Raw genomic sequence first — 26,212 nt, 5'->3', positions numbered from 1 at the left:
CCCCCCCCACGCGCCTTCCCCCTCCCTCCTGGGCGCCGCAGCCAATGAGCGGGCGGCCCCGCATCCGGGGCTCCCCCGCCCGCCCGTCCGTCCGCGCTCCCCACACGGCCATGGCGGAGGTGAGTGCGCCGGGGGGAGGGGGCAGCGGGGGGGGCAGAGCCGGGGCCAAACCTCCCCCCATCACCCCGCCGGGCCCCCCTGCCGGGGGGCGGGGCCCTGGCGGGGGCGGGGCGGCCGCCACTCGGGACCCCCCCAGGCCCCGGGGGGGGGCTCATAGGGACCCCCCCCGGGCCCGGAGGCTGCTCCGTGGCCTAGGCCTCAGGCCGGACAGGAGGGCCTGGGCCTGGGGGGGAGCTGGGGCATCGAGGGCTGGGGGCCAGTAGGGGGCAGCAGGGGCTGGGGGCATCTGGTGCAGGGACTGGGGGGGTAGCCGGGCTGGGGGGCATCTGGGGCAGGGGGCAGTAGGAGCTGCAGGGTAGCTGGGGTGTCAGGGACTTGGGGGGAGCAAGGCCTGGGGGGCATGGTGCAGGGATAGCTGGGACTGGGGGGGTAGCTGGGCTGGGGGGCATCTGGGGCAGGGGGCAGTAGGAGCTGCAGGGTAGCTGGGGCGTCAGGGACTTGGGGGGAGCAGGGCCTGGGGGGCATGGTGCAGGGATAGCTGGGACTGGGGGGGTAGCTGGGCTGGGGGGCATCTGGGGCAGGGGGCAGTAGGAGCTGCAGGGTAGCCAGGGCATCAGGGACTTGCGGGGAGCAGGGGCTGGGGCATATGGGTCTAGAGGTGGGGTAGCCAGGGCATCTTGGGCTGGGTACCAGTAGGGGGTAGCTGGAGGGGGGTAGCTGGAGCTGTGGGGCAGCAAGGTCTGGGAGGAAGCTGGATCATCCGGGGCTGGAGAGGCCCAGCAAAAGCTGTGGGCGTGGGGAGCAATGGAGGTTGGAGGGAGCAGAAAGAGCTGTGGGCAGGGATGGGAGGTGGCTCGGGGTAGGGGGCATTGGGGCAAAAGGGGATGGAGGTGGGGCAGTAAGAACTTGGGGGCAATGGCTGGGGAGGGCAGCATGGGTGGATGGAGGTGGGGGGGGGTTGTCGTGTGCATCAGATGGTTCAATGGGAGGGACTTGAACTCTTGGAGTGTGTCATTGTGTCAAGACAGCAATAATTATGTTGGTGCATCATGCAGAGATGTTACCACGCTTACGCTGGGGCATCGCACGGTGATGTCATCCCCCGTTCTGTCTTGATGTCACTTTGAAACATCATCCCTGTTGTGTCACACCAGTTACATGGGGCATCAGGATATCACACTGCAAGATCCTTATTGTGACGTTGACTTGGGAGAATAGCATTGAGAAGCCAGCGAGAGGCCCACCTGTTGCATTGCAAGCTTTTCCTGAGCACCACTCATGGAGGCATCTTCTCCACCACAACGAGATGTCATTCACATGTCACACTACAACGGTTGCACCAACATGTCACATCAGGGAGTTTTTCCTATTGGTGTGAGACTGTCCCCATTACATCTTGTCAATCACAATGGCCCTTGGATGCAGCATCCCTGTTGCATTACCGTGTTTGTTCTGAAACATCATTTTGAGACTTCACCATGGCATCCTCAAGTTCACCCCCAGCATGTGGCATGGAGACGATGTCCCGGAGCACTGTGATGGTGCCCCTATGATGAGATGTGCATCCCAAGGGGAATTTGGGGCCAGTTAACATCCCACAAACTAGATTTGCTATAGATGGGATCACCGCAATGAAATTGTGACCGATCCCAGCGGGAAATGGACCGGATGGCCTAATATGTCTTTTCCATCATTAATTTTATGGACTTGCAGAGAAAAACTCACTATGTGGAGGTTACAAAATGAGTGAGATTCAGACATGCACCTTTGCTCAATGGAAAATAGCCAACAGCACTCTTTCCCCAAAACATCAAGGAATGTGCACAGGACAGGAGCAACAAGGAGCAGTTCTGTAACGGGCCAGCGCTGAGAGGTACACTTCACCTAGCCATGGAATGGCCTAAACTGGCCTGAAAAATCAACACTGTTATTAAAGCAATGAAATCTGAAGGGAAACTCTCCTCTTTCCATTTGTCTCGCTTTCTTGTGAGAATAGTTCTAGCCTGAGGTGTTTTCTGTGCTAGTGCTCTGGACAGACACACAATCACCGTTGCACTTGAACAACTTTGACAGGGCATGAAATCCACTACTGCATGGAAAAATCCCGGCATTTCTTAAAAATCATTGTTGCTGTATCTTTTGTGGAGTTCCTGGAATCTTGACTCTGGAATCAGGGAAGGGATGCTCGAGTCTTTTAAGACTGATAAGCCAGCAGATGTGTTCATAACTGCCATGTGAGGAGGGTCAGTTTCAGGCAAAAGAAGCAGCGATTTGTGTAGAGAGAAGCTGCCAAGAGTCCTAATCCAGGTGGCCATCCAGTTTTGCAGGCAGCAGAGCCAACTTCAGCATCAGCTCGGGCGCTATCGGAATCATCTGAGGTGACCACCTTGGATTCTGGAAGGTGATCAGAACTATCAGCATCACAAATGACAGAAGCATCTTCATCAACATGTCTAAGTACCATTCTTGACCTAGATGTAGCCATTCATACCTTGGGGCCATCTAGGTCAGTTTTTCTGACCCATGCAATGCTGCTGGGTTTTCTACTCCCTATCTCACAGTAGGATTTTAAGCGTCAGACGGCAGCTCTCTCTCTCATGTTAGAGAGAAATAATTTTACATCGCATGCTATTAACAGTCAGTTCAACCAACAACATTTCCCTCCAAGGGTCACTATCTACACATATGAGTCTGATCTTGCTTCTTCACCCATTGCTTGGCTCTGCCTGGATTTCTGTTACGTGGTCTTTCAAATCCAAAAATAATTATGGTGTCGGCCATCTGTATGCTCCAGCTTCATCCACGTTTATGTTAGGATGTAAGAATTGGCCATTGGCTCTGCCTGCCATCTCTTTGGTCCCTTCTCAGTCCACATACACCATTGTGATTTGATTTACTTTCATTATTACCATTGTCTTCATGGTGATTTTCAGCACGGGCAGTTTCCATGTCCAGTGGTGTCCTGTTACTGCTTCAGCTTTGAGTCTTCTCTTCATCCTCATTAACCTGAAGATGTTCATAAGTATTAGTTTGTATCTTACTATTAACTAATGTTACTCTTCATTTCACCTAATGGTCTTCGATATAATGTATCCTCATTTATCCAGTGTTCTGATTGACATTTTTTCCAACCACCATTTGTTAACCGAACAATATTACTTAGTAGAAACTTTCATTTTTGAAACATTTTGAACACATTTCCTTACTAACCCTCTGTGAGGTAATACAGTCCGTAAGTAGATTGTCTCAGGAAATGGGAGACTACATTGAATTATGTTCCCAAAGCTACAGAGTGAATGATTGTAGACCACACCTTGATCATCTTCATACAACCAAGTTTATTTACGGGAAGGATATCTATTAAAATAGTCTTGTTCTTCATCATGTCCCATCAATCCCCAGCAGAGGGGCATCTCCCTTTTGATATGGAGCCATCTTCCCAAGTGCAGGAAACATAGAAATGCCCAATCTTAGAACAAAGGCAGTCCTAAATCTTTTCACTCCTTTCTCCTTTATTATAAACTCCTCCCTTCTCTTAGTACACACAGGTCCTGCGCTATTTCTGCAAGAAGACAAGATAGTCTCCAGAGGATTTTGTTGCTCTATAATCAGACACTAGGGGATGGTGAATTGCAATACACATTGCATGTTTCACTTGAGGCTAAAGGCATTCTCTTTGCATTGTGCCTAGTAGACAAAGAAGCAGTAGTTCCAAGGTTGCTTCAGCTCTTGGATCTCTCATGACAACACCCCGCTGCCTCCTAGGTCATCAGTCATAAAAAATCATCACCATCATTATTTCAACAAAATAACTGGCACTGCTACCAGATTTACAAATTTTTAAGACTTGGAGGCATTAGTTCTAAGCCAGCAAACTGCTATCTGGTTGGAAGGACTTGTGTGTGTGAGTGAGAATATGTACTTTGTCTCATCTAGAATGGGGGATGGAGGATCTCCCGTTTTGATTTCAACCTATCCTTTGCTTCCTTAAAAAAATAAGCTATTGAAGTCCAGTCCTGCAAGGTGCTGAATGCCCACAACTCTCATTGACTGAATGGATGGTGAGAGTGCTCAGCACTTCCCAGGATCAGGGCCATGATATGTATTAATTAAAATGTAGTAATGCCTGTTTGGGGACTGACACCACAGTTCCGTTCCACAGCTATGATGTTCTTAGTCAACATGGTTGAGTCAGTTGATTACTCACTTGCTCCCTTCCTAGACCTAACAAATATACAGCAATCCCAGAAATAACAGGCATTCTGGATTGTTACCCAGACTGCAGCCCACATTGCTGTTTGAACTTCTGACTGAACGCTGGCTGCCAGAAAGTAGATGCCTACACTCACATCCACCTGTCCTATCCATTATCCATCTTACCCTTGCTGCTTGCAACCATTGGATTCCCTCCCTGCCTGCTCAGTTGTTAATGCCATTCATGACCATTCTGAGTCTTTAAAGTGCTTTGGAATGGGGGAAGATGGGAAGCACATGGACAGATGTCCTGCTTGGTGGCCAGATCATTTCTGATTCTACCTCTGATGGATTGCTCAGAGGTTAAGGAAGTGCCACATTCAAACAAAAGGGCCGTATGCTTTTAGAATAAAGTTTGTGGCAGGTTAAAATCTCCTGTCATGGCAATATAAGTCCTAAGGACTGTGGTTCTCAAATAAACTGGTGAGAGACTAGATATCAGTGATGTGATGAAGAAGAGGCACCCATGCATGCACTTAGGGATTCTGAAGTGATAAATACAGGGCAGGGGAGGCTGCGGGGGGAGGGTCCTTGAGTACACCTGATCAGAAGCTCTCTTTACTTGGTTTTTAAACTAAGTGAATTGCATTTGGGGGCTGGAAATGTGTCACATTATTAGGAAGATGTTTCTCCTCCATGTTCGTTTCTTTTTGAAGGCCTCGGTCGGCAGGCAGAGTCCGAGGGTGGTTCCATACCCAGCCCACAACCTATGTCCTGGAGAGCCTGGTCTTCAGACTGCAGCAGGTACCAACAGCTTGAGTGTGCTTATGTTTGTTTTCCCCATCCCACTCCCATTTCTCTTCCATCTCGTCTCTTCCCCCTGACATTTTCTGGGCATGCACATGAACTTAAGCACACACACACACAATGGAGGGCAGGTCTATATTACAGCGCTACATTGGCGCAGCTGCATCAGTCGCGCATGTGGTGAAGACATGCTATGCCGACAGGAGAGAGCTCTCCCATCGGCATAATTACTGGTGGAAGCTATGTTGGCAGAAGAGCATCTCCTGCTGACGTTGCGCTGGTGTGGACAGTGCTTAGGTTGATGTAACTTAACGTCACTCAGGAGTGTCTTTTTCACACCCCTGAGCGATGTAAGTTACATCAACTTAAGCGGTAGGGTAGACCAGCCCGAAGTCTCTCCAAATTTTGTTGCTGTGGTCTGCAGTCAAGCGTGGCTAATGGCCAACTTTCTAATCCCTGCAGTTGTGTCAATGGGCTCATCTGACCACCGATTCACCCTAGCTGAGATCCTGTCACAGAACTATGGTGTACGAGAAGAGAGGGAGGAGGAAGAAAATACGCAAGAGAAAGAAAAGTCTTTAGAAGAGCTGGAAAAGAGTTTCAGTGCATCTCAGGTAAAGGCAGCAAGGGTGGGGAAGGGGAATTATCTGTTGGATTTCTTGTCTATCTTGATAGATGATTGAGATCAAATATCTCCACTGAGCCAACACTCAGGGAGATCGGCTGGCTGTGCACTATATTTAAGTCTCCTAAGCATAAGGCCTTGCTTTGACATTTGGATGTTGGGGATCAGATTGCCCAAGGGACCAGTCATGAGCTCTGGAGCCCTCCACTATCTAGGTTGCCAGTTCAAATCCAGTCTGCATCCCTGGTGACGAAAAGCTGTTGGCTGTCTGGTCCATGTGAAATGAGTTGTTGCTGTGCCGTCCACTTCATGATAGACAGGTGTCAGTTTCTGAGAAAACACTGGTGCATCTATTGGCTCCTTTGTGGGCAGCCAAGAGGCCAAGAATTCAGTAGGTTATGGAGTGTGAGCATCCTTCTCTGACAGAGACTGTACCTTCAGGTCAGTGTCAGTATACATAAGGGACCTTTGTGCTGCCCTGTTCTCTGGGTAAATACAGGGATCTAATCTCCAGGGCTGTTAACTGGAACCTCTTCACCAGCATGAAAACCCAGTGTAAAAAAGCCACCCTTGAATCTGTTGCTTTGGGATAATTTCCCAGGTTTGTCCACAACTTCGGGAAGTACAGATTGTCATAGCCCCGTTAGTCAATACCTTTTGGTTTCCTGCATGATAAAGCAGCGCCAAAGACAGATCAGAGCCAGCCCCCAGAGGAGCAGAGCTGCCCTGACTGCCTCTGCATATCTCTGTGTTTACTGCAGCTGGTGTTGTACTCGGTGGTTGTTCCATTCCTGATGAAGCTTTGTCCTCCTCTCGCTCAGAGCAGTGAAATGCCATTCGAGGAGCTGCTTGCACTTTACGGCTATGAGGCATCTGATCCGATCTCAGAGCAGGACAGCGAGAGCAATGACATCCCTCGCAACCTGCCGGACATGACCCTGGATAAGGTAAGGGCAACTTTGGGCCACGTGCTAGCTGCGAGCAAGGGGAGAAAGTAGTGCACCCCAGGTTGGTGTAGGGTCTAGAACAGGGGTCATCTATGGGGTCCTTCATTCAGGGGTCTAGTTTATTCAAGATTCTTGAATTCCAGCAGGTGGGAATTGGCTAACCCACTGATCCCAATGTGCAACCGGGAATGTCAGCTGCAGAGGTGCTAACACAAACAGGAAATTCAGAGGAGACTAAAGAAAGAGTAATTGTTACAAAGAGCAACAAACTGCAAACCCTATTTGGAATGTAGATCCCTCCTGTTCTGCGTGTGGTGTGACTCTAGGGAGATTCGCAGGAGGCCTCATCTCTGCCTGAAAACCTGGATCACCCTCTATTCCCAGGGAAGCCAGGACTCCTGCCACTCAGCATAAGAGCCACTAAAAAAGTTTATTCCCTGCCAGCCCCTCAGAAAGTCACCCACTCTGGGATGGGCTCTGCAGAAAGTGCTCCTTACCCTTTCTCCCTGTAGCATCTGCAGGAAGCCACTCTCTTCTTGACTCTCCCAGTGAGCCCGTAAGGAAACAGTCTTTTGGGGGTGTGGATAAGGAAGGTCTATGGGAAGCGCCTGTGGGGTTGGGGAGATGCACGGAGGAAGGGATCTTGGCCAGGGATGGTTTACTCTAGGCGTCCCCTCCCTTTTTTTTTTAAATTTAAAAACATTTTTCACTTTCTTGTTGTTGTTAAAAGGAACAAATAGCGAAGGATTTGCTTTCAGGGGAAGAAGAGGAGGAGACGCAGTCTTCGGCCGACGACCTGACTCCATCCGTCACGTCCCACGATGCGTCGGACCTTTTCCCAAACCAGCCTGGCTGTATGTGCCCCTGATTTCTAACAGACCTTTTGTATTTGGAGGTGGCTCAGGAGGAAAGGCCAATTTTTAAAATTATTTTTAAATTTTTGGTTACTGAAATTCCTGAAGTAGCAACTTTTGAGGTTGGTCCGGGGAGCTGGAGATAAACTCAGCCCTCCTGATGTTACTGCACAGACAGAATTAGGCCGTAGTGATAAGGGGAGTAGAATTTTATGGTTCAGGGTGTGAACTGATCAGCTGTAGGGTCAGGAAGCAGTTCTCTCCAGCTGCAGCTCATAGCCTCAGGGCGGTGAGGACTTCTGTTATATGCCCAGCGTGGACTTTTGGGGCAACTACACAACTGAGGAAGTGCATGGGATGTTGGGGTTTTTTGCCTTCCTGAGAAAAATATCACTTCCAGATGCCCCCTCCGCAGCATTCACTCTCAGAGTAGCGAGAGCATTGGTCTCATCGAGTATGACAGCAAGCAGGATTCCTGAGTAGAAGGACCAGTGGTCTGATCTAGAAGGGGATGTTGAAGATTAGTAGAACCAATGGTCCAGTCTAGTATGGCAACTCCTGTGTTCCTCGGACTTTAATATTGGGGGTTTGTAGGGAGCCAAAGCAAGGGAGAACTCAGTGTGGAATGATTGATTGGGCTTCTACCCCTAATCCTGCAAAATTTGGGAGCCTTGGCTCTGCTGAATGATCACTGCTCATGTGGCAAGGACTTGGGTATTTTGCCTACAGAAGAGAATCTGGGTAAGTTGTTCTGAATAAACGGAGCAGGCTCAAAACAACTCCAAGATGGGAAATGAGGGAAGGAGAGAGAATCTAGAGGTATTGAGGCTGGGTGTTAACCATCTTGTAACTGAACAAGTGAATTCTCTTTCTTCAAAGCAAACTTCCTGGCTGATGAAGACAAAGAGCCCTGCTCTTCTCCATGTGCCTCCTCCTCGGCTGAGGATTCCGAAGAGGACTCCATCCCGTCCAACGAGTGCAAGAAGGTAAGTGATCTGAGCCAACTGCACCTCCCCGGGGGGCTAATGCTCTGCATTCAAGCGTGAGAAAGCCGAGCAGCTCAAGAAAACGACGAGACCCCACCCTGGGGGTGCCTTCTTGGAGAGCTCAGTGTCAGGCGCCTGTCTTCTGGGTCTTCCATTCTGTGCAAGGCTATGGCAGGCGTATCTTAAAGCATGCCCTGTGGAGCCTGTAGCTGAGATTATCCTCGCAGTGAGGGGGATGCTGTACCTCAGAATTCAAACCGGCAACTCGTAGCCTAGGGGAGGTGAGGTCTGGTGTTGACTGCCCAGGATGGGGCTTTGGAGAACTATCTTGTGGAAGACGAGAGTAGACTCCTCTTTGGACGCACACTGCCTCTCCTCCTCTGCAGCCTTGGATGACATAAGCTTTCGGTATAAATATTCAGCAGTGAGACCAGGCTTCAAATCAGAGGGTCCACAAACTAATTTGTTTGAAAACTCCTTCATAATTGTTCTAACGAATAGGAGGGATCCCCCTAGAGCGAACCCGGACAATGTGGTCCGCCAGTGTGTTTAGTGAGGCAGATTAAACTTTGTTCATCACCAGGTCCCTGAGTTGATTCCAGTACAACCACATAACGCAGTCGCCTTATATTAATTCCCTTCTCTGTGATGGTTTTCAGGAGATCATGGTTGGACCTCAGTACCAGGCAGCTGTTCCTATCCTCCACTTAAACAGGCACTGTGAAAAAGGTGAGAGCCCTTCCTCACTCTGACTGTAACATTTGTGCTGTATCTTTTCTGGATATGGGGTCCACTGATCTGAGCTGCTGCCAGAGTGTTGGCTCTGTCGCTGAGGTTTGTATCCCTAGATATGATGTCTGTATGTCTAACAATACTCATTCCTCCAAACAGAAGTGGGGCTTTTAGGAAAAGGGTGGTGGATTAGTTGTCGCCAGTGTGCTCTCCTTTGGTTCACGGTGTGATCCAGTATTTTAACAGGACTGTGCGTAGCCCTAAAAGAGCCAGCAGTTTTAGCTGTTTGCAATGCAAACACACTTGCAGTTTGCTTTACATGATCTGGCAGTTTGTAATCACTGTAAGTTTACAATGAAGGTAGAGTACGAAGGCATCTTTCATTTTTGGAGTCTCTGATAATATAGTTTCATAGATTTTAAAGCCACAAGGGACCATTGTGCTGATCTAGTCGGATCTTTTGCACAACACAGGCCATAGGACTTCCCTGAATTTATTTTTGCTTCAAGTCCAGTAGCTGGGGTGGAACTAGAACGGATCTGTTAGAAAAACATCCAATTTTGATTTAAAAATTGCCAGTGATGGAGACTCAGCCACAATGGTTAATTACCCTCACTGCTAAAAATGTGCTCCTGACTTCTCCTCTGAATTTGTCTATCTTCAACTTCCAGCCATTGATTCTTATAGACACCTGTGCTCTTTGAGGATCACATTGTCTCTACATTTCTGGCAGTGAAGTGCAGCAGAGTTAAGATTTTTCAGATTATTTTATTTTCCATAATTTTGGGTGTTTGGGTTTTTGTTAAAACTTTGACTTTACAGGCTTTCTAATTGATGTGGGTTTTGTTTTTAGAAAGCAGTGTTCACTTGATTTTGTTCCTGAACAGCAGTGTTAGATTGTTTTCGTGCTTAATTCCAAGTGAACAAAGTTTTTACCCTGAGAATTTACTCCCCCCTCAACCCCGCCTCCGAACATTTCACAAATAATCACCAACAGGAGCTTATTGTGGGTTCAGAAGTCATGCAGAGATGGATCCTGCTTCTCCCCTACCGTTGGTCTTATATTTGAATCTCTGTCTGCCAAACTCTTTGTCTTATTTGCCTCAAAACTTTCCTGAAAAATCGTGATATCAAGCATGTGAAATTTCTGATGGATTGGTCTGAGTTTGGCAAAGTTGGGGATGTGAGTCTCAGCCATGGCCAAAGAAAAATTAATGCCTCACAGTAATATTGTATTTATATTTCACAAACTGGCAAGCGATACCATTTATCTATACATTTTCATCCTAAATCCCCAGTGCTGATCACAATTTCCAGCTAGATAGGATCTCTCAGAAGCAGAGAAGCATTTTGGTTTTCAGATTGTGTCCAATCATTTATTAGCTCAAAACTCTGCACCCGTTAGCTGGAACTTAGATGCAGTCTGCTACCCGGGAGTCTGCTCTCTAGAAATGACTCACTTCCTCCCTCATTCTCTATGCCAGGCAGACTCTGGGCAAGTTAGTTTAAAGGGTTCACTTCCTGCTAGTTTTAAGCTCACATTTAGGACTCTATCCTACAAGGCACTGGGTGCCCTTAACTCCACCTGAAGTTAATGGGAGCTGAGGGTGCTCAGCACGATAGATCTTGGGTCACGTTCTCCATTGTCCTGCACCATATGCTTCATGTGAACACCAGTGCAAAGTGGATGTACACCTTCTCTGCACTCACTTTGCTCTGGCGTAAATGAATATGCCAGGTGAAGGGCCAAGGAGAATCAGGCCCTTTGTCTTGAAAAACAAACAAATAAACAAACGAAAAGTATATTAGGTGCTAGTGGTTACCAATCCTTATATTTTAATAGAAATGTTTCCTTGCCTGTTGTTTTAGTTCATTGCAAGTATTTGTTTTCTGTTTGTTTTCATTTAAACAATTTCCCGCATTGCTGTGAACATATAACTGGTTAAAAGATAGGAAACAAAGGATAGGAATAAATGATCAGTTTTCAGAAATGAGAGAAGTAAATAGTGCTGTCCTCTATGGGTCTGTACTGGGCCCAGTCCTGTTCAATATATTCATAAATTATCTGGAAAAAGGGGTAAACAGTGAGGTGGCAGAATTTGCAGATGATACAAAATTGCTCAAGATAGTTAAGTCCCAGGCAGACTGTGAAGAGCTACAAAACTGGGTGACTGGGCAACAAAATGGCAGGTGAAATTCAATGTGGATAAATGCAAAGTAATGCACATTGGAAAAACATAATCCCAACTATACATATACAATGATGGGGTTTAAATTGGTTGTTACCACTCAGGAAAGAGATCTTGGAGTCAGTGTGGATAGTTCTCTGAAAACATCCACTCAATGTGCGGCAGCAGTCAAAAAAGCAAACGGAATGTTGGGCATCATTAAGAAAGGGATAGATAATAAGGCAGAATATATCATGTTGCCTCTGTATAAATCCATGACACACCCACATCTTGAATACTGCGTGCAGATGTGGTCGCCCCATCTCAAAAAAGGTATATTGGAATTGGAAAAGGTTCAGAAAAGAGCAACAAAAATGATTAGGCGTATGAAACGGCTTCCGTTTGAGGAGAGATTAACAAGACGGGGACTTTTCAGCTTGGAAAAGAAACGACTAAGGGGGGATATGATAGAGGTCTATAAAATGAAGACTGGTGTGGAGAAAGTAAATAAGGAAGTGTTATTTATTCCTTCTCATAACACAAGAACTAGGGGTCACCAAATGAAATCAATAGGCAGCAGGTTTAAAACAAACAAAAGGGAGTATTTCTTCACACAATGCACAGTCAACCTCTGGAACTCCTTGCCAGAAGATGTTTTAAAAGCTAAGACTATAACAGGGTTCAAAAAAGAACTAGATAAATTCATGGAGGATAGGTCCATCAATGGCTATTATCTAGGATGGACAGGGATGGTGTCCTTGGCCTCTGTTTGCCAGCAGCTGGGAATGAGCGACAGAGGATGGATCACTCTGTGATTTACCTGTTCTGTTCATTCCCTCTGGGGAACCTGGCATTGGCCACTGTCGGAAGACAGGATACTGGGCTAGATGGACCTTTGGTCTGACCCAGTATGGCCGTTCTTATGTTCCTAGAGCACAATACACAGCCGTGTGCCAATGTGTGAGAGTGGGAGCAGTGAGGGGGATGCCCAGGCCAGAATCTGACAGAAACAGTGGCTGCTTAAAGCCACCTTTGCCCTCCCACTCCTATGCCCAGAGCAGGAAGGGGCATTGCAGAATCTGGCCTTTTAAAACCACATGCATCAATTGACAACATGTTCTCTAATAAGCCTAGAGAAGTCTTGAGCATCAAAAAGTCTCCCCAGCCACCCCTTCAGGAAAAGCCTGAGCAAACAGAGTCACTGTGCTCTGACAGTCAACAGTCTTGGGCTAATCAGACAAAAGGGGGAATCTGGGATCAGCAGCCCTACACTCTCCAGATTCAGGAGAGAAAACATCGTGGCTTTCAAATCTAAGAACTCGCAGCTGGAGCATCCCGTCTGACCATAACTGCCAGGCTGGAGCCCAGAGACTTCCTCTCTGATCCACCCACATCCCACCTCTTGAAAACCAGGGGTGCTCTCGGATTGACCAGCTCATTTCAGACATGCCCTGATGTTCCCATTAGCCTACGAGAATGAAGATCAGCTGCTGTGGGACCCAAACATCCTCCCTGAGCGGGAGGTGGAAGAGTTCTTGTACCGAGCAGTTAAGCGGCGGTGGGACGAGGTCTCCAGTGCCAGTCTGTCAGATGGAGAGATGGTGAAGGACAATGAGCAGGTGAGCCTGGGAGCCAGGGCTATGTGCAGTCACGAAATTCTCTGTTGTCTTAGTGTTGTGGACAGAAGTCAAGTAGCACTGGCCATGGGAGCAGGAAGTATCAGCAGGGAGTTTCAGAATTGATCGCTTGTTTGTTTCAGAGGGGAGGGAGTGGATCTCAAAAAGACCCTGGGTGAATGAGACCTCCTTTCTAGATGATACATCTCCCTCTGGGGCCCATCACTGCTGCTCCATGGATCAAACAGAGGGAACCTTTCTTGCTGAGCCTGCTGCTTTCTACTGCCTCCTGCTGGGTTGAGGAGCAAAAGGAGTGCTCGGGACTTGCCTCAAATACTCCATGTGGGTTGTGTTGCCACCAGGTTGCTGAACTGGCCCGTTCAGACTAGTATTTTAATTACAGCTGTATGAGGACACATGCACACCTACTGTCTCTAGACTCCTCCCAGGATAGCCCCGTGCTTCATAATTTAGAGCCTCGAACTGTGGAGCAATCCTTGCTGACGGTCCAAGTGGGGCGGTGTAGATAAGTGGCTCCAGAAGAGAACGTGCTGTTTGGGCAGATGCAGTGAGTCACAGCTGAGTTGGTTAGTGGTATATGCGGCCAGTGCATGTAATCAGCAGTTCTTTATTACATTGCATAGGCTCTGTATGAACTGGTTAAATGTAACTTCAATGCAGAAGAGGCACTGCGGAGATTGCGATTCAACGTGAAGGTCATCAGAGGTGAGATACCCAACTGTTCAGATTCTCTTGCATGCTGTATCCCAAATGTCCAGATTCCTTCTGCAACTCCAGCAGCCCCTGGACGTGTCTGTTTCTCAGTAATCCTGGGGTTCTGTGGAACTCCTAACATCCTGTTTCCCTGTGCTGCAGATGAGCTTTGTGCCTGGAGCGAGGAAGAATGCAGAAACTTTGAACACGGGTTTAGAGTCCACGGGAAAAACTTCCATCTCATACAAGCTAACAAGGTAAAGATTCATGTTTCTGTGTCACAGACTGAGAGGAGCTGCAGGAGTGCATGCTAGTGCTGGGAACATATGTTAAACCTTACTTAATCTGGGGAAATTCGGACTGCTAAAAGTTGTAATCCCAACTGATTTGCTGTGTGGTCGTTGTCAAGTGCATGGGTCCAGTGCATGTAATCAGCACTGTTTGCTTGATTTCTCCCATCTGCGCTACAGGGAAAACAATACGGACGTCCATAAGAGATTGTGAGGCTTAATTTATTAAAAATTAGCACTGGCTAGCTGAGGATCTCAAAGTGCTTTGCAAACTGTCTTCACCATCGCGATGTTTCTGGGGGGTCAGTGATTGCAGGGTGTGGGTTGTTTGTAGAGTTCAGTGGGATCCTTCGGGATGAAAGGGGAGCCAGGTAATCCAATGAACAGGGCACAAGACTGAGAGTCAAGAGGTTCCAGTTCCTGCCACTGACTCACCATGTGTCTTGGGTCAAGTCACTTGAATGAACTTGGTTTCCCCATCTACAAAGCGGGGTGATGGTGCTGACCCTTCGTAAAGCCCTTGGGGCTTTATGGAGGGACTCTGACTAATCGCTCCCTGCAGGTCCGCACCCGGTCAGTGGGAGAGTGCGTGGAGTACTATTACATGTGGAAGAAGTCGGAGCGCTATGACTACTTCACCCAGCAGACTCGCTTCGGAAGGAAGAAGTATGTCCTCCACCCTGGAGCCACGTGCGTGGAATATTCTCAGACTAAGATTAGTAAACGTTACTTACCAGCGAGGCTCCCTGTCTCGCTCAACTCCCTGCTTCAGGGATCTTGATCTTAAAATAACGTTCCCCGCCATAAACCTCATGAGATAGGTCTTCTAGTTGGGAGGGTGCTGGGGGACGGCAGGCCAACTGATGCACACGTTGCATACAGAGTGTAGCCCACTGTCCCGCCACAAAGGAAAGCAGCCGTTTGCCAGTAGCGCTGGGTGGGCATTTTTCCAGGAAATGTTTTTTGTTGGAAAACAACTAATCACAGGTGAAACTTAGTGGGAAATGGTAGGCTTGGGCCAGTGTCTCAGTTCGAAAAACGGGAAAGGAGAGGATGTTTCAAAATTGTTGAAACATCCCGTTTTGACTTTTTTTTTTTTTTTTTAACCGAAAAATTCTGTTTTTGTTTGAAATGATTTTTTGGATAGAAATATAAGCTCATTATAATAAAAACCATTTTTTGGAATAAAAGAAGGTCAAAATTGAAACAAAATGTTTTAAAAATGTCAAAACAAAGCTTTGGACCCAAGCCCAAAAATTGCTCTGCTTGTTGGTTAGCAAATGTTTTTGAGATGTTGATCTTTTGTCCCACTTTGGGATAAGAAAAAATGTCAAAATCATGACAGTTTTCCAGGGACCAGCAAGCCATTTCCCACCCAGCTCTGTCTGCCAGCATGCTGACGCTGCAGCAGGCCGGGACAGCAGTTCTGTGCAGTGGCCGTCTCACTGGGGAGGGTGTTTGCCCGTTGAGTACACTGTGGGAGGAAGAGAAGTCCATAGGTCTCTGGAATTTCAGAGTTCAGCAAGTGTTGGAACCTGCGAGGGCCCAATTCTGATTTCACGTGCACTGGTTTAGCTCCACCGATTTCAGGGGGGTTGCGCCCATGCAGGAACAGCAGGGGCCCCACAGACCTTGAGGGGAAGGATGTTTTCTGCACAGCGAGCCTGTTGCTGATTGCTCCCTGTGTATGGTGCTGAGAATGTCCTTGTTACCTCCTGCGTTGTCCCTTGGCAGTGTGTTAGGGAGGGTTGTTGATTCCCCCACCTGCTTAACCCCACTGAGTGGATGGTCACAGCGTCGTCTCTCCCCCTGCAGGGATTACGTGGATAACGACTTGGATGGGGGTGAGGCGGAAAATGCCACCCGCTCTCGGAACTCCCCACCGATTCCCTCTGCCACCAGCTGCCTGGACTCTCGCTTCAATCAAGATCACCTGGCAATTGAGAGTGCAGGTAACTCCTTTGCCTTCCTCCAGTGCCAGAGCTGGAGGATGGAGGCCTCTCCTTCCCACTGCTCTGGGGTACGGAGCTTCCGTTTGTCCTTCTCTCATGACTTCCCCTGGCATATTTGCAGGCGTGCGCCTGTTATCGTAGCTCCTTAAGTTCCACTGGTTGGAAGCAGATCCTGGGAAAACCATTGAGAGGACACCCGCACAGCAGGAAAGGGCTCAGTGCTAAGGGAGGGGCCTTGTCTGTCACTAAATCAGCCCATCCCACGGTCAGAGCATGAGGTTGGGAGTTTAGCGCTAAGGGTGAGCTCTGGGGAGAATGTAAAGGAGTGGGGAATAATCTGCCTCTCTTACCATCTCCTAACAAACCTGGACCTTTGCGTGTCCACGTCCGGGGGAAAAACACCCTGGGGTATGTTTGGGGGTGGGGGTTCCTAGCATCAGGCGCATCTTGGAGAGTCACATCAGAGGATCATCTGAATTTCCATAGAAGCACTGATGTATGTCCCGTCCCCATCCCCGTCCCCGTCCCCCCAATGAACTGTCTTCCCAGTCTCCCCACTCCACACATGCATTCCACACAGGGGAACCACATAAGAATGGCCATGCTGGGTCATACCAATGGTCCATCCAGCCCAGTATCCTGTCTGCCAACAATGGTCAATGCCAGGTGCTTCAGAGGGAATGAACAGAACAGGTCATCATCAAGTGATCCACTCCATTCCCAGTGTCTGGCAAACAGTAGCAATAACAGTGATAAACTGTGATGGATCTTGGCTGATACCATGAAGGAGCGAGGGATCGTGGCCATGTACAGTCTGACTAGATCGTTCTGGTCAGTGGGTGTGAATAAGACCCTGTACAGTGTTATCTGCATGTGTGTACAATGGACTCACTCTAGCTTTCTCTCGCCTGCTTTCCTCACCCTGTCTCTCTGTTCCTCCTCCGCCCCTTGGGCCGTGCAGAGCCTCTGAGCGTGGAGAGCGCAGCCTGCAGCTTGGGCAGCATGAGCGAGTCGGGCCAGGCTTACGAATGCAGCACTCCCTCAGAGACAAACTGTTCCTTTGACCCTGCAGAGGACACGTCCTCGGGCGGCATCTCAGCCACTTGCACACGGCATCCAGGTAACCCCTCGGAAATGGGGCTTTATCAGCTGCCACCGGCAGGACCGGGCCTGGCAGAGAAGCAGGAGACATTGCAGAGCTCCGGCGAGACGATAACTATGGACTTCACTCTCCCCGGAGACATTAACGAGGGGTTGCCTTTAATTTCTGGCCGTGTGGATTTGGACAGGGACCCAGAGGCACTGGTGTCCCCTGCTCAAGTGTCCTTATCGGTCACAGATTTTGGCATCATCGGCATTGGAGATGTAAATAGTTTCCTGGCTGCTCACCAGGCCTGCCCGGGGCCTTTGTCACAGTGAGAATTTCCAGTCTTGACCTTGTCACAGACCGAGCTACGACTTTGACCCGACTGAGTGAATTCCCTGGGCTTCCGTGTTCCACGGGGCCAGCTTGGAGCTGTCGGTCGGAATCTGTCTTTCCATCCTCCTTGATGTTTTGGCGTCTGTCCTTCCAAGGCTACAGTGAAACCAAACACCTTTCTGCTTTAGTGCTGTCTGACACACCTGTGCAAAGCTGATGGGAGGTTTTAGTCGGGGGATGAGTCCATGAGCCCAGCCCCTCCCGGTGTCAACACAAGCAGCACCATGCAGTTCAGACAGCCTCTGGCCTAAGGACAGTGGAAGTGTCCAGTGACCCCAACAGAGGGGGCTTTCTCTAGGGCAGGCCGGTTGCACAGTGGGATGTTATTGAGGATGAGGATGTGTCGTGGGCACTTTGGGGGCTGGGATGGAGGACGTAATGTAATGTGCTTAGGAAAGTGACACGAAGAAGCACAGTCAGTCCAGGCTGGAGTGGCCCTCTGGATGCAGAGATGGGCGTGTTTGTGCCGAAAGAGGGGGTGGACAGGCGTGGCCATTCACCCTCGGATTTTGTGTTGCAATAGAAGTAATTCTCTCACCTTTTCTTTTCTAACAGCTGTAGTGTGCCTGTTGATTTGTTAATCTGGGGGCAGGCATGTGTATTGAGACTGTGTTCAGACCTAGAGCACCATCAGCGTCCGTCTGTCTTCTCCACTGCCAGGTCCAGATGAGAAACAGCCTGTCCCATCCCCTCCCACACCTCTGACTACAGCCTCAGCTCTTGGAAAGTAACATTTAGGGTGGGCAGCCTGTCTGCACATTGCTCAACGCTCCCTCCCTTCCAACACTTAACCGTTGGTTGTGCTGCTCCATGGAGAACCCGAATCCAGGGATGAGGCTGCATTGGCAGCAGAGGGAGTTTCTAGCGAGGCTGGCAGTGGGCGACATGGTCTGTAAAACCCTTGCTTGCATTGCAAAAGGGTTAAATCTGAATGAGCTGCCTGCAGAACTGCCTGACTGGTTCCAAACTCATTGATCAGCTGGGGGAAAAGGGTAGTAGTGATCAGTGAGTTGGATCTTGGGACTTACGTTAGAATCCTACAGAAACTGAAACAGAAGCTAGCAGGCTGCCTCCGAGCTCATGGTATACGTGGCCAGGAGGTGGGCGCACCAGCCCGCCCATCCGGTGCTAAGCACGGGCCCACACAGGTGCCAGGCAGGTGCATCAAACCTGGGCACGTCCCTTGTATCCTGTGCAAGCACAAGGCGTGTAGCTGTGTGCCCGAAAAGGAGAGCTCTCAGCCCTAGTAACCCATCCGAGCATATGACACTCACCCCTGGTAGGACCGCTTGTCTACCCTAATCATCTCCTTTGCCAGCCTGTGTGAGCACATGGAGCACAGCCCTGGCAAGATGATGCATCAGCCCTCTGGGACATCAACCCTGGTATTCAAAAATGTAATGTAAAGAAACTCTCTCTTTTGTAAGAGAAAGGAATGTGTTTACCCTTGCGAGAGACGTGACTGAGGTAACCAAGATTGTGTCCAATGGCAGCAGGGCCGTTAGTCACTCCATAGCGTGCCAAACGAGACAGCGCCGTCTGTGGCTTGCAGGAGCCCGTTACCTCTCAGCTGCTCCGGCAGATTTGGGGTTTGGTGCTGGCTGAATTTTCCCCACTCCTCCAGGAGCGCGCGCGCACACACCCACGGTGCGTCGACGCTTACGGCGTACGCACACTGCACACCCAGCGAGCACGGCTACACATGGCAGTGTAGACAGGGAGGCACCGCTGCGGGAAGTGGTACAGAGTGCCAGACACACCTCAGCCCCCATAGTGTAGACCCTAGGCAGCTGCTACCCACCCAAACGGCGCCTTCCCATCTTTTTCTGCTACTTTTACCAGTGGAGCGTCCTGCTGTCAGAGCCTTTCCCCACCGCAGTGAAAGGCTCTGACAGCTCCCGCGCGCTGGAACCTTTCACTGCGGCGTGTGGCTACTTGTGCAGTGCCTGTCCTCCGGGCTGCGGACATAGTCATATGCACACATTTCCCGCAGGCTGCCGGCCGTTCAGGACTCCAGTGACAGACGCCCTTCATCCAATTGCCTTTTTTTTTTTTTAAATAGCCGCCTTCAGGCCACCACCCTGAAGCTCGTTCTGCTGCTGCTGGATTTGAAATGACGTTATCAGCCATTGTGGGCTGGGTCCTCCCCTGAACAAACAGGCCGTGTTCACCTGTTCACTCTGAGCGTGAAGAAGGTGGAAAGTGCTAGTGTCCCAATGCATTTTACACCCACTTTGCACTGGAGCGGGGGAGTGGCTCCCCAAGGCACATGGTGACGGAGAAGCCGGCCTTGTCTCACATCACCCAAACCCCAGCTTTGTGTCACCCACTCTGTCAGGGACCCTGCCCCTGGCTGGCTCAGCTGAGGTGGTAAACTCCAAAGTACAGCTGCCTTGACCATGAAGTCAGTTTGTGAGACAGAGGTGCTAACTCGGGGGGGTCTCCCCACCCTCCGCTCCCGCCTGCTGGAGACGGGACACAAATGTGAGCTGCCAGCCCCTGGCCCGAGCCCCCAGACTGTGATTCCCTTTTGGGGGCCTTTCCTTTCTGAAAGGAAAAGGAGTGAGTAGGGGGAGGGTGTGGGGAAGCTCTGAGGCTTTTCCAGGGAGTGGGGAGCTCCCAGCACCACTCCAACAGCCAGGTACATTGGAGGAAATTGATAAACGTTTTTTCTTTCATTTGTTTCATTTTTGAGTCCTAATGAGGAGTGGAGGGGGGGGGAAATGTCTCTTATTTATATTCTTCAATGTTGTTTACAGATTCGAGCGGGGGCTTAAAGTGAACGTGGCATGTTTTCCGCATGCCCTGTCCGGGGAGGGACGGAAATGGCCGGGGAGAGGGAGTCAGTTTTTGGTTTGGTTTGATTTTACTCACGAAGCACATTTACTTTGAGCTGCCCCCAATGCCGGACTCTTCCCCTCCCCCCCGGAGGCCCCGCACTGTGAAGTGATACTGCCTTGAAAACCCCTCGCCGTTATTTATTTAATTAAAAAATCTGATTTGAAAACGAACAGGGAGCTCGTCTTGTTTTCCGAGGCATTGGGCTGTCACAGCCCTTTGGGCACCGGTAGCGAGAGGGGCTGTTGGCTTCTATTCGCTGCTCTGCACTAATGAGAGTGGCAAAGCATCTCCAGAGGCCAGCGCTCGTGTTACCAGGAGATGAGCCCCGTGCGTGTGGCTGGTGGAGAGAGCACTGCCCAGAGCACGTAGACGGTTAATCTTAACAGGCTGCCGCTGTGGATGCTCTGTTCCCGGGTTGCCATAGTGGATTGCAAATTCACCTGTGCTATGGCTCCGTTACTGTCCGTGGAGTGACTGCAGGGATTAATTCAATGGCCCAGAGAGTACCATGACTGGGGCCATCAAAGTAATAATAATAATCCCTAGATCTCAACGCACTTTAGAAAGGAGGTCAGTATCATTATCCCCATTGTACATGTGGGGAAACTGAGGCATGGAGCGGGTCTGTGAGGTCACTCAGTCGCAGAGGCAGGGCTATAACCCATGTCTCCTGAATCCCAGGCTAGTGCTCTGTCTACCAGGTAATGCTGCCTCCCCTGAGGTGGGATATTATGATAAGACAGCAAGGTAGCCAGATAAGGTCCTGGAACAATGAGCCCACCCCCTGCCCCAAGAATGCCTGCCAGCTCTTAACCTTTTCACTGCCACTCTGTCTCTCAAGAGAAGATGTCCCAACTCCTGGATTTACACATAGGCCCTCGCTCTGCCTGGTGCCTCCTCAGCATACAGCTGGGCTGGCTGGCTTGGGGGCTTCCCTGCTAATAAGTAAGCTGAGATGTCTGTCCCCAGTCTTCCTGTGCCTTCCCTTGCAGGCTGTAAGGGGCAATTGAATATGCATGTGAGAGGGGAGTCAGAACAATTGTAACCTGGGGCAGAAAGAATGCGGTTTGGCTAAAAGTTCTGTTAAATTGGGAGAGCTGGAGTGCTTCAGACCCAGTTAGCAGTGGGTGTGGATGCCCAGAAACCCAACCCAACGCTTGTACGCAACGTGTATCACAACCCACTTGAGTTAGCAATGCGTTCAGTGGGGTCCGTCCGCAAAGCAGGAGAGCTATTGCATAGCCTACAGGTCCGAGCTCACAGTTCCTATCTTGATCCAAAATCCAGCTTCAGGGACTTTGGGCCAGGTTTTTAGGCGCCTAATGATGGCGTTAGGCATCTTTAAAAACCCCATTAGGGGCCTGTGACAACGTTCCTCCTCTGCCTTGGTGGGTCCTGCGCTTATTGGCGGATTTTCTCGCCTCAGAGGTTCACGGCAGCCCTCAGCTTGGCCACTTTCGTGGCTCAAACCTGCCGTTCACTCAGCCTCATCACTGGCCAGCATGGGGAAAAGAAGAAGAACAATCCCCGCAGTCTCTGCTGATCCACCTCGTGGATCGGGGAACAGGCCAGAGACCTTCCCGTCTGGTGGAACCCACAGTCCAGTTCAACTCCTCCAGTATCAAGTACGGAGTTGGGGGGAACCCGGGCCCACCCTCTACTCCAGGGTCTAGCCCAGGGCCCTGTGGATTGCAGATTCTACAGTGGCTTCTGTAACAGCTGCGTGACAGCTACAACTCCCTGGCTACTTCCCCATGGCCTCCTCCCAACACCACCTTTATTCTCACCACAGGACCTTCCTCCTGATGTCTGATAATGCTTGGTTTCAGAGTAGCAGCCGTGTTAGTCTGTATTCGCAAAAAGAAAAGTGGCGCCTTAGAGACTAACAAATTTATTTGCGCGTAAGCTTCCAGAAGTACGCCTTCTCACTCTCAGCTTCTTGCACCTCTTGCTCCCAGCTCCTCGCACACACAGCACAAACTGAAGTGAGCTTCTTTTTAAACCCAGGTGCCCTGATTAGCCTGTCTTAATTGATTCTAGCAGCTTCTTGATTGGCTGCAGGTATTCTAATCAACCTGCCTGCCTTAATTGTTTCCAGAAAGTTCCTGATTGTTCTGGAACTTTCCCTGTTTCCTTACCGCACTACGAACAAGGCAGACAGGCGTGCCTCTTAAATTACGGGAAGAACAAATCTGCATTCTCCCAGCCAGCTCCGAACCTCTTGCGGCTTGGTGTACACTGAAAGTTATAGCAGCATAGCTCCACCAGTCAGAGGTGTGCAAAACCCACCCCCCAACCAAATCGCGAGGCTGGCAAAAAAGCCCATGTCGACACAGCTCTGTTGATGGAAGATGGCTTACGTCGTTTGGGCTGGTGCTGTTCCTACACCAACAGCCTATCCCCTTCTGTCGGTGTAGGTTGCATCTACACTAGCTATGCCATATAGTCTCGGTAGCGTACACATACCCTGTGAGTTCGAGGGTCTTTCAAATAGCCTCTTCTGTCCATCTGACCCACCCAGTTCAAAGGGATCTCAGCTGGAGCCATTGAGAAGGCTACGGTCTCTGACAGCGTCTCATAGAGCCCCGTTCAGTTTCGGTGGCTCGTAATCGCTCCTCTCAGGATGGTGGTTTTGTCTTCACTGTCCAAGAAAGGTGTGTTTTTACTGTCTAATGTGTATTAGTTCCTCTGCTGCAAAATCCTAGTGTGGACAAGGCCCTGTCGTGTTTACCACAAAGTAGCTGGCTGAGGGCAACCACGCGCAGGGGGGGACCCCTCGTGGCAAAAACCACAGGTGCCTTGTTTCCACTAGGATTTTACTGCTAGAGCGTGAACGCACGTGAGTCATACCGTGTAACCCCTCCCTGCATCCACCTCTTATGCAGTGAAGTCCTTGCCTGTCTCTACCTGTGGGATCAGGTGTTGCAACTGTCTGCTCCCCTCTGCTAGTCTAACATGCTGTCTTAGAAGTCAAATCCATCAATCACAGGTTGGGGTACAGGTCAATAATCCTCACTGAGCAAGCCCACACTTGTCCCACCCTCGCTATAGAAGCAGCCGTGTCCCCTGGGAAAATATCCAAGATCTTGTCTACATACACAAATTGCACCCCTTTAGTAGAGTGGTAGAGTTAAAGCACAACTCCCCTAAGTGTGGACACACTGCCAGCGGAACTAGTTGGACTGGTGTAAAATCTGTGTGTAGACCAGGCCCAACTCAATTACTCTCCCACCCTCCCTTTCACAGAATATGGGAAGCAGCAAGGCGGTTTAAAGCCACTCCCATCCAGCTCCCCGCCATGCCCAGGAACAGGGGCACTGAGAATCAGGTCCCAAGTGTCTCAAATTACACTGCCTATATCTACCTGGATCTGAGTGAAATCTCTCCCCAGATCTATCATAATTAATTAGGATAAAAAGTTCAGAAGGGATATTAAACCTCAGGCTTCAGGGCTTAAGCTAACTATTAGGGGACAGGATAAGATCCAATGAGGGGGCCAGATTATCCCAGATCTGCTACTGTGGGGTTCTTACACCTTCCTCTACAGCAGTGGCTCTCAATCTTTCCAGACTACTATACCCCCTTCAGGAGTCTGATTTGTCTTGCATACCCCAAGTTTCACCTCACTTAAAATGGCTTGCTGACAAAATCAGACATAAAAATACAAAAGTGTCACAGCACACTAGTACTGAAAACTTGCTGACTTCCTCATTTTTACCATATAATTATACGATACATCAATTGGAATATAAATACTGAACTTATATTTCAGCCTATAGTGTAGAGAGCTGTATAAACAAGTGATTGTATGAAATTTTTTAGTTTGTCCTGACTTCACTAGTGCTTTTTATGTTGTAAAACTAGGCAGATATCTAGATGAGTTGACGTACGCCCTGGAAGACCTCTGCATATCACCTGGAGTACGTATCCTCCGGTTGAGAACCATTATTCTATGGCATCTGGGGCTGACCACTGTCAGAGATGGGATACTGAGCCAGATGGACCTTGGGTCTGATCCAGCCTGGCAATTCCTGTGTGCGCATTCTGTCTGGCCCTCTGTCCCCTTAGGATCTCCAGGATTTGGTCTGCTGGGAATTCCTCAGCCAGTAAACCCATGCCAAGCTTATCGATTATTTCCAGAGATAATTCACACCTAGACACTGATCATTTTCATGCATTTGCTAAACGCTGGAGCTGTTTTTCTCAGCCTTCCGTATTTTATGCAGCCAGCCCCCTGAATGATTAGGCTTTAGCTGTGAAATACAGCTCTCAGCTCCCCTTGTTACCTTGCAGTTCCATGGCACCAGCTGTACTATTCACCCTGGCTTTATAGGGATGTTCAAAGTCTACTCTGCATCCCACGCAGCCCCCCTACTGATGTGCGGCTGGCGAAGTTCGCTAGTCATGGGTGGTTGGAAATTAACAGAGCGTCAACTTCCGGGCATGACAGTTCGTGTGACTGTCTCTGTCACCTGCCAGCCTTTCTTCTGATATAAGTTCTAGGTAAAGCGGGGCAGCAATACACAACTAATTCTAGAGGCCCAAAGCTCGCGTTGGGAGAGCAGCCGTCTGGACAGAACCATGGGCCGCTGTTAAGGCTCAGGAAACTCTGCAAAGTAAAGTCTAGCTGAGCCTTTCCCTTTTGTGGCCCGAGTGCCTACAAAATGTTGGGATCTGTCCATAGACTCTACATCAGGTGGGAAATGCTTAAGAATCTCTTCTCACCTGTCTGTTTTCTCCACTCTGCCTTTACAGCCCATGGAGAACTGGTCCCACCCCTCTCGGGTTCCAGTCAGAAGTGGTAGATGTGGGACGGGGATTTTTTCTGCAGTGGGTATCTTCATCCCTGCAGAACACAGTGGAATCCAAGGGAATTAACGGTTGCTGAGTTGCCCAGGTGATGGAAGGAGTGGACACTGGATCATGGACAACAGACCCTAACTCGAGAGGAATTTCCCTAAAAGTGGGCTGGAGGCCAAGCATGGCTGGGACTTAGGAGAGCCTGAGTTGTTAGCACCAGGCAGTACAACCCAGGAGCCAGGGAGCGATCCGGCGTCAGTCTGTGTCCAGCAGCCTCTGTAGAGAATCCTTTGTCACAGGGCTGGACCTTTAAGAGGAGATGGGGCTCAACCCCAACTGTGACACACTAAATCTGCCTCTCTGGATCATGCGACTCAATCAGCCCTCTGGGATAGATAAAGGAGCAGACTGGGGAATGCAATAGAGACTTTAGCAGAGAGCAGGCAGGCTCCTGCTGCAGGAGACCCTTTGGATAAGTTTACACTGCATTAAACCTGGATCTGTTGGAACTGGGTTCGTAGAGCTGGTATTTCCAAGCCTGTGCTTGAGCATTCACACTGCATGGTAAGCCTGGGCTTACCGCTGCTGGACCCGTCTCTCACAGCCGTGCTAAGGCATCCACTCTGCACTGCATGGCCCTTCTGACTCAGGTCTGTGGCTTGAGCTGCATCCACACTGCAAAATGACAGGGCTTGGACCTGAGACACAGCAAGACTCGGGCTCTGACCCCTGCCCCCAAGCAGGGTCCTAGGACCCAGGTCCTGAGTGCTTGCTGACCCAAGTCAGACTGATTTGTGTGTGGATGGAAGCGGGGGGGCTTGGGCTCAAGTCTGAGTCTAACCCGAGCTTAGTGTGCAGTGTAGACACAGCCAGGGGGACAGGACTCGCTGAATAGTGGGGAAGGACGAATGGCTGAATGCTGAGGGCTTCGTTTTGAAGGGCTGTGATAACCCAGGGCTTTATTGGCCAAGTGGGTGGCATTTATGGAGGAGCTCTGAGGAGAGGGAACTGCAGGTGAAACAACAGCTGGGCTGCCCCATGCCAGGAGGGAGGTGCTCTGGAAGTGGCTTGGCTACCCCCTGTATA

The 26,212-nt window shown here is 49.7% G+C and overlaps 1 protein-coding gene across 8 annotated transcripts; it reads left to right on the top strand.

Annotated features, from left to right (window-relative positions):
• Positions 1-25,628, top strand: MIER2 (MIER family member 2). 8 transcript variants are annotated; one of them, XM_043535878.1, is made up of 13 exons: positions 1-119; positions 5,031-5,118; positions 5,584-5,735; positions 6,568-6,693; positions 7,424-7,547; positions 8,427-8,533; positions 9,193-9,262; positions 12,901-13,052; positions 13,694-13,775; positions 13,926-14,020; positions 14,616-14,743; positions 15,869-16,005; positions 25,082-25,628. In XM_043535878.1, exons 1-13 carry the CDS (start codon positions 45-47, stop codon positions 25,129-25,131), a joined length of 1,386 nt encoding a protein of 461 aa, XP_043391813.1. In that variant the 5' UTR covers positions 1-44; the 3' UTR covers positions 25,132-25,628. The 8 variants fall into 8 exon arrangements, with proteins under 8 accessions (XP_043391813.1, XP_043391812.1, XP_043391811.1 ...); XM_043535877.1 differs by having other exon boundaries at positions 6,508-6,693; positions 25,082-25,585; XM_043535876.1 differs by lacking the exon at positions 25,082-25,628 and adding an exon at positions 16,967-18,039 and having other exon boundaries at positions 14,616-14,719.
• Positions 25,629-26,212: the final 584 nt, after the last annotated feature.

This window comes from Chelonia mydas, chromosome 25, assembly GCF_015237465.2.
Source record: "Chelonia mydas isolate rCheMyd1 chromosome 25, rCheMyd1.pri.v2, whole genome shotgun sequence".
Taxonomy (NCBI): domain Eukaryota; kingdom Metazoa; phylum Chordata; order Testudines; family Cheloniidae; genus Chelonia; species Chelonia mydas.
The sequence above is the reverse complement of the archived record's forward strand: the minus strand, read 5'-3'. Positions and strand labels throughout refer to the sequence as shown.